This window comes from Cryptomeria japonica, chromosome 6 (genome assembly GCF_030272615.1).
Source record: "Cryptomeria japonica chromosome 6, Sugi_1.0, whole genome shotgun sequence".
NCBI classification, from domain to species: domain Eukaryota; kingdom Viridiplantae; phylum Streptophyta; class Pinopsida; order Cupressales; family Cupressaceae; genus Cryptomeria; species Cryptomeria japonica.
The window spans coordinates 118,914,373-118,923,162 of NC_081410.1; the positions used below are offsets into that span (position 1 = coordinate 118,914,373).

General features: G+C 34.2%; 1 protein-coding gene across 1 annotated transcript; it reads left to right on the forward strand.

Annotated features, from left to right (window-relative positions):
* Nucleotides 1-1,128: 1,128 nt before the first annotated feature.
* LOC131053722 (protein NRT1/ PTR FAMILY 2.13-like) lies at nt 1,129-4,554 on the forward strand. Its single transcript, XM_057988339.2, has 4 exons — nt 1,129-1,258; nt 1,671-1,888; nt 2,099-2,619; nt 3,705-4,554. The coding sequence occupies exons 1-4, from the start codon at nt 1,129-1,131 to the stop codon at nt 4,552-4,554; spliced, it is 1,719 nt and encodes a 572-aa protein (XP_057844322.2).
* The last annotated feature ends 4,236 nt before the right edge of the window (nt 4,555-8,790 follow it).

Below are 8,790 nucleotides of genomic sequence, written 5' to 3' on the forward strand. Positions count from 1 at the left end.
GAATGAATGTTTTCTCAAGTCTTATTGAGCGCAAAGCTATGACATCATAAGGGATGAGGTCGGGATCATGGGAAGTTAGATTCGATCAGAGTATGGAATGAATGTTTTCTCAAGTCTTATTGAGCGCAAAGCTATGACATCATAAGAGATGAGGTCGGGATCGTGGGAAGTTAGATTCGATCAGAGTATGGAATGAATGTTTTCTCAAGTCTTATTGAATGCAAAGCTATGACATCATAAGGGATGAGGTCGGGATCATGGGAAGTTAGATTTGATCAGTATGGAATGAATGATATAATACCCAAATTTTCAAATACTTTCAACAATTGAGTTTCTAGAAGTATATGGTGATATTACATCCTTTCCTATCACCTCTAGACTCTCTCGAGCAAGTTGATATAACTCAAGTCATAATCCTCATTAGAACCTCTATTTATAGACATTTTACATCGTTTTTGGAGATCTTATTTTTTGAATATTTAAGACCATTAAAGACGTAATTCTCTTCTTTGATAACAATGCTTCATAATTGATAAGAAATTTTATTTCATTAATAATTATATTATACTAATTAAAAATTAAGTGAAAATAACTCATTTACTTAAGATAATATGCATAATAACCAACCTCGGCAGGCACTAAAAAAGAAAACAACTGAAAATAATATTAATAAGCTTTTTTATGGTGTAAACTAAATCTCCCATCGAAATGATTAACCACTTCCCATACTTAATCTAAAAGACAATTCCAAGATATTCCCATACTATATATACTATGCAGCTGTCATGATACTGTATAAATATGATTCCTCACACCCTGCTGAGGAGAAAATGATTTTGTATTTAGTTTTATGTTTAAAATAGCTATAGTAATTTGAGATTTAAAATTACAGAAGCTAAAAGTTTTGATAGCCTTCTATAATTTAGTCATGCCATTAACCACATTCAGAACTTGTAAGATCAATGATAGTTGCACAGTACATTCAGCAGAGATAAGTTCCAAATTATGGGTTTTGTTTTGCTGTCCCTCACAGTTCAATTAAGTCTGTAGGCTCATGAATACAAGTCTAAAAACAATCTCTCTATAGCCAGCAAGAGGATTTGCCCTGCTCAATTGGTAGTTGACCCAATGGAGAAACCAGTGCAGTTGTCCTCCCCATTGAAACTGAAGGAAGAGTTATGTTCAAGAACACAGGATTCTCCTGTGTCAAAGAAACAGACTTATAAGGGTGGATGGAAAATTATGCCCTTTATTGTAGGTGGGAAATCAGAACATAAGATTTCTTAATGCCTTTTCTTTTAATTTTATTAAGATTGAAAAGGTGTAAAATGAATGTTAGTAGATTTTCATAATTCATGAGACTGTCTGTAGTTGTTTTTAGATTCAATTGTGTGAGTGTTTTTCATCAACATTTCAGATCTGATCCATCGTCATCATGACATCTGTTGTGTGAGTGTTTTTTGCGTCAATGTTTTGGATACATGATGATGGATCAGAGAGTGTAATCAAGAACGTTGATGCAAAAAATACTCACTTAATTGAATCCAGAAGCAACAACAGACAGGTGTAAAATGAATTTCAAGACCCAAATTAGATGTATAAATTTATTTCAGAATACAAACCAGGCACTATAATTGGAGGATGATCATTATGGTGTTATAACTTGGCAGGAAATGAGAGCTGTGCAAATCTTGCAGTATTCAGCTTATATGCTAACCTGCCGGTGTTGTTGATCAGTCAATACAAGATGGATTTGGTTGCAGCTGCACAAATTTCAATCCTTTGGGGAGGGATAAACTTGATAGCACCCATTGCTGGTGCTGTTGTAGCAGATTCTTATCTTGGAAGGTTTTGGACAATCCTTTTTGCCTCATTCTCCTACATACTGGTACACAAACTGTAACTTTCCCATTATTACAAGTGAATTCTATAGTTTGTATTATTTTTAAACACTAAAATGATTAAATTCTTTGGGGTCTGTAATCTTGCCATTAGGTCAACTCTTCTATTTGAGGAAAAATGGATTCATAGGTTTATGGTAGTAGGAACTTTTCTTCAAAATGTTGAAAAAAGCTTCTCATAGAAGTGGTTGATGCAGGCATTGCTACTTGTGACAGTGGAATCTGTATTTATAGATCAAATAAGGGGAACTGGATATGACCTGGCATTGCTTTATATATTTCTGACACTAATGGTTGTGGGCTCAAGTGGGGTGAAGTCATCTTCCATAGCCTTTGGTGCCGAGCAATTTGACAGCAATGATGAGGAGGATAGGAAAAATCAGCAAAGCTTCTTCAATTGGTATTATTGTGCATTTACTGTTTCTGTCATGCTGGGCATGACCTTTGTTGTTTATATACAAACTAATGTCAGCTGGAGATGCGGATTCAGTCTGGCTACTATACTCATGACTATATCCACTGTCATTTTTGGTCTTGGATCAAAGTATTATGTCATGGTCAGTCCACAAGGCAGTGCCTTCACCGCCTATGTTCAAGTGATCGTTGCATCTATTAGTAACAGAAACTTGGTTTTGCCTTCTGATCCAAGAGAACTATACGATGTGCCTTTGGATAAAGTAAAAGCTGATTTGAAGCTCTCTTCAACAGACCGCTTCAAGTATGTAATTCCTTACAATAATGATTTTTTCATGGATAAGTTAAAGATTCAAATTTAAGACCTTTCATTTGTCGTTACAGTGTTGTTTGCTTGTGGTTTATTACGGAACACTTTTCTTTAAGTCACTCTACAGAATGCTCGCTATGTGTTGAGCTTTTCATGAACCAACTAAGACTCAAACTTAAGATCTTCAATTTATTGCTGGAATGCTCCATAACTGAACTACTAGCCCCCTAAGAACCAGCTCATCTTTGGTCTAGGTATTGTTTATTACCAAAAATATTCACAAAAAAATATTCTAAACAATTTTTATTCAAAAACAATTCTAAAAAGCATCTCTATGACTAGCCCATTATCTATCCAAATGTGACTTAATTCCAACAGTGTTTCATGAATCAGCTAAAGAAACTCGAACTTAAGACCTTCTATTTGTCGTTACAGTGTTCTACCACTGAACTATGATTCCCTTTGAGACCGACCCACTTTCGGTTAGGTTGTGGTTTATAACTGAACACCCCCAAGCCACTCTACAGAATTCTCATGGCTTCTAGTTTGGCCTGGTTTTGATATCATATTGAGTTGTGTGAACCAGCTAAGACTTACACCTACGACCTTCGATTTGTTGGTGGAATGTTTTACCAGTGAGTTATTGGCCTCTTTAGCCAGTCTTAAATCTCACACACTAAGCAACATATTAAGCCTAGACAATGTCAGTCAACTCTAAGTATTTAACACTATTAAGCCTAAAAATCAAAGCTTAATGTGTGATTTAAACCGTTCGAACTCTTTAAGACCTCCTGTTTTTTACCATACACTACTAATGCATGATTCATTTTCAATGTAAAATAAATTAAAAATCTGAAGTTAAAGCAAATGTTTGGTTTTATCGAAGACAGATAAGATCCCATATACATGATTGCTTAACATAAGATGACTTTCAAATTTAAAATACATGATTGCTTAACATAAGATGACTTTCAAATTTAAATATTCAAATTGTTGTAATTAGTTATATAAAGACAAAGACGCTCCAATCAATTTCCGTAGGAAATATTGAAGTAGAGAAGTTGTTTCTGATCCTGCAGGTTTCTGAACAAGGCGGCCATAATCAGTAAAGAAGATGATAACGACCATGGCTCCACACCCAATCCATGGAAGCTCTGCCCAGTTCAGAAAGTGGAAGAACTCAAGTTAGTTATAAGAATATTACCCATCTGGAGTGCAGGAATACCAGCGGCCATCATCTTGCTGGGCAGCGCTAGCACTTACATGATATACCAGGCAAAGCTCATGCACAGAAAACTGGGCACCCATTTCGAAATACCAGAAGCCTCCATGGCCGTCTTCACCTTTTTAACCATATCCATTTGGTTGCCCATCTATGACAAACTCATAATACCATTTGTCCGTCGCTTAACAAAGAGAAGCCGAGGTGTTGACTTTATTGAAAGGATCGGAACAGGCCATGTCATCTGTGTGCTCACCATGATGGTAGCAGCACTGGTAGAAATTAAGCGTAAAAACAGCAGAGAGCCCATCTCTGTGTTTTGGCTTGTGCCACAGTATTGTCTATCAGGCCTGGCTGAGTCATTTTACGCCATTGGTATGATTGAATTCTTGTATGTTCAGTTTCCCCAGAGCATGAGAAGTACGGCTGTGGCATTGCACTGGTGTGGCATGGGTGTGGGTTTGTTACTCAGCAGTGTTGTTATTACAGTGGTGCATAATGCCACTGGTGGGAACAGAAGAAATGCTTGGCTGGGCCAAAACCTGAATGAGGGCCGCCTCGAGTATTTTTATTGGTTTTTTGCAGGCCTTGGTCTGGTTAATTTTTGTTATTTTCTTCTTTGTTCAAGGCTGGTGAGAAAGCCCCGGAGCTGCAGCAATGATTCTGATCAACAGAAGGAAAATAAACAAGTCAGGGTGTCTGTTTAATGTTAGATATCATATATTTGTATGGGTTGACAACAATATAATGGTAGGTATTGATGTTTAATGATATGAATTCATAGTGAATTATTAAAGATGTTTTTAGATTAGATCATGTAGAGTTTTTAATTTTTCAGTTTTTTTTAATCACTCTGATGATAGATTATAAAGTGTGATTTGAAACATTGATGTAAAAAATTGTACACAATCTAAATTCAGAAGTATCTGTAATAACACCTATTGTATTAGAACTATCATATCTGTATATAATGTTGATATCACATAGTTAACAAGTGTCACGTAGTGGTGAGTACTTGTCCTTTTAGTATTGTAATAAAAATATTTGTTGTAATTCTTAATTTTTATAATTTTGAATTATTGTTATTATAAAATTATATTACAAAAATACTAACTATAACTCTTACTTAAATAAAATAATATTAATAATTACAATATAATATAAATATTGGTCTTAATGAGTCTCTTGAGGTTGATTTGGATTCCAAGGGGAAGGAAGTTGTTGATTGGATGAAACCGGATGTAGAATTGGTGAAAGCCAACTTTAACGGGGCATCAAGAGAGAATGTGGGCCCTTTAGGTGTAAGCTTTGTGGCAAGAGATTGGAACATAAATATTTTCGCAATTGGAGCTAAAAGATTGAAGGGAGGTACAAACAATGAAATCAAAATGCAAGCAGTTTTATTAGCAATCAAGATGGCCAAGAAATTATCAATATCGTAATCGCATTTGGAGAGTGATTCTCTAATTATTATCAATGCCATTATCTGGGGTTAAATTCCAACGTAAAAATTAAATAAATATGTTAAAATTATAACAGAACTTTTAATAACTTTTAAAGATTTTAAAATTACTCATGTGTTGAGGAATAGAAATATGGTGGTGGACAGGTTGTCGAAGTAGGCGTTGTCATTAATGGAGGAGCAAACAAAATTTTATTGGGAGGATCTTTGAGAGATCCAACTTGATTAATAGTGATGGGTTGTATGCCGCTAATTGCAACAACCATAATGGAAAGGTGTGTAGTTTAAATGCGATGGGACGAGCATTCTGTTTTAAAGGCATTTTGGTCATTTTTACCGTACAACTATTTGAAATTAGTGTAAGGTGGCATGCAGAGGGTTGGTGGTGAAGAGTTGCAAGATGGAGGTGAATTTTATCCTGGTTACTACTAAGTAGCACTTGGCATTTTTGGGTCAAATCTTGAAGAAGAGAATACAAAGCATTTCCAAGCATGATGATCCTCTCTTTCTGTAGATTTTGGACATCCTTCTTGGGGAAGATGACAATAGAGCAACGATATCAAACTAATATCGATATCGTTTCACTGTTTGTGGTATGGGGTTTGGAACAAGGAAGTAAAGAGGATGTCTGGTGGGTCCTAAAGGAATGTGTGGATGATGAGTGGACTTTTGGTTTGAGGTTGATTCTAAAGTTGGCACGTCTTGGTGAAGGTCTCATTACATCGAAGGGCAACTGGTTGAAAATTGGAGATCAAAATTCACCGCTTCAACTTTTCATTTGGTGGAGTGAGTCAAGTGATATGGATGAAAGGAAAGTTGAAGCTCATATTGGTTGAAGGCTTTGAAAAATAATCTTTGTAAATGTAGACTGGAATGAGATGGTGTTGGTGAACCGAAGGAGTAGAAAGGGAAAGCTCGTGTGAAGTTCAAACTTGAAGATTATTGGGTCAATGGACCTCTCAAGGAAGCCAAACAATAGTTTGTAAGGAAATGGTAAAAAATTTGTGGACACTCTGTAGATTTTTTATAGTCCATATATATATGTGTCTCCAATTTTGTTGTGTATAAATGGCCCATCGTAGTAACAATCTTGGGTATATTTCATATATTTATGAATAGGGAAGTCGGTCGATATGGGAAATGTTGCTATGTGTTAGGTACTGATGTGGTGGTTTAGTGTGTGGAGGGGTAGTTAGGGTTTGTAGTCCTTTAAATTTTACAGTTACAGACTACTGAATACTTTATAAAATATGAAATTTAAATATTAATAAAAATACTATATTACCCATCAAAAAAATATATAATTTATAAACATTAGTGAAAATATACTATTTTCTTAAGAATATAATCCTAATTTAATTATAAAATCTACATAATTATAATTATAATAATAAAATTAATCTTAAACTTAATTATTAATTATTAGTTTAAGATTAAATATATTATTTTAATTATATTTATGTTATACTAATTGTAATTGATCTTAATAAAATAACTATTAATAAATTTTATAATATGATATGATATAAATAATAAAGTGAAAATATGCATTTTTTAATGACTAAATGAAAAGTATTTAAATTTATGATTAAATGTTATAAAATTATATTGCATATATTAAAATGATTAAAAAGAAAAATACAATTTTCAAAAAGTATTAATAAGAAGTAAATGATTTCCAAAAAAAATTATACAAAATTATAACTATCAAAGTACATACTTAGGTTTATTTTTTTAGTAGAAATATTTGTTGTGTAATGCTTACTGAAATAGTTTAAGTATTTATTTACATTTTTATTTTATTTTATTTAAATGGTGTGAATCATATCCCTATACAATAGTTAATTGATTTGATTACTTATATTACCAAAACTAAAATAAAAATTATTAAAATTTACACACACACACACACACACACACACACACACACACACACACACACACACACACACACACACATATATATATATTGAAGAAGTTGAGAAATACAACTTCAGAGATCCTGAGAACATCTGCAAGCAAAATACATGTCACAAGAGAAGAATGGAGGCAAAAAAACAATAATGGCTCTGAAGAAAAATATTAACATTCAAAGAGGGAATGAAAAATAAATACAATACAATCCTTATAAAAGGAGATTTTGCAACCCTAAAGAAACCTTAAAGGGATAATGTGTATTTAATAATTAGGCCTACAATATTATTAAATGCTTAAGTTTAACTCAAGTGTAGAGGATAATTAAATAAATAATTATTGGCTAATACATTATAACTCTAACACCCCCCCTTAAGATGAACTTAGGGAGTAGCTAAAAACAATTAAGGATTAAAAATGCATGTAAACAAAATGCATGAAAGTAACAATGGGTCCCAACAACTAGGCCTGATGAGGTACCCAAGTACAAAAGATCTCTCACAACTGGAGAAAAGAAGAAAACCTCATGGGAAAAACTCCTCTCCTAAAGAGATTAATACAAGTGAAGGACTGAAGAAGCCTCCAAACAAGAGAATGTCCCAGAAAAAAGGAACAAAGGATGAACATGAAGAACACCACTGAAGCATGAAGCTGCAAACACTGTCATCGAATAACTATTGATCTGAAGAACCTCCACTAAAATAGAAGATGATCAGGTAGAGAAGATTGTAATCTGCATCAGTGCCCTCAAATAACACTACTCGAACATATAGATGGCAAAAACACCAAAGTCTGAAGAGCTAATCAATCGAAGATGGAAGGTTGCCTCCAAAAATAGGAATGAAAGAGTGTCCATATGGTAAATGATCCATCTCACCAAAATGCATAGATAACCAGCCACTGCATCCACCTACTACATAGGAGCAAATACTGAATACATAGCTCACTCCAACGAACCAAGGAAGCATTAGAACCAACAACCAACATGAGAAACCCCCCCATAATGCTGACAAGGGAAAGTGGATGAGTACGCTGAAACTGAATGCCAAGAAAAACTCCATGATGAAGAACCAGGAACATCAAGAGTGCATCAAAAAGTACAAACACATATAAAGGCTAGTGTCATGAAAAGGACACTCACTTGACACACATCATAAGGCTAATGTCGTGGAACGAACACTCAGGTGACAAAGGTAGATGGTAAACAAAGGAAAACATCAAACCCCCCATGACACTTTATAATGGAGTGCGAGTACAATAAGGCACAAGATATGCAAGATCCCAAGCATGCAAGGCATAGTGACACTTTATCTCAATGTGTTTACAAAAACTAAAATGCTTATAAAATGATGTATACAATGCTCAAAGAAAACAAAAGGCTAGAAATATAGAAATAATAGTCAAAGATGAGTCATCTCACACAAAGAAAAGGATCCCAGGCACTGAAACATCCAAGATATTCACCAAAGTGCATAAATGCAAAACATTGAATAAAATGTACCTAGTGTAGAATCTGGAAAGAATACCCATACCACTGGAAAGTGCACATAACCAACTTTCCAACGAT

Coding starts and splice junctions, on each gene's coding strand:
- LOC131053722 (XM_057988339.2), top strand. CDS start 1,129: ATGGAGAAACCAGTGCAGTTGTCCTCCCCATTGAAACTGAAGGAAGAG. Junction 1,889..2,098: donor CCTCATTCTCCTACATACTG/GTACACAAACTG, acceptor TGGTTGATGCAG/GCATTGCTACTTGTGACAGT. Junction 2,620..3,704: donor TCTTCAACAGACCGCTTCAA/GTATGTAATTCC, acceptor CTGATCCTGCAG/GTTTCTGAACAAGGCGGCCA.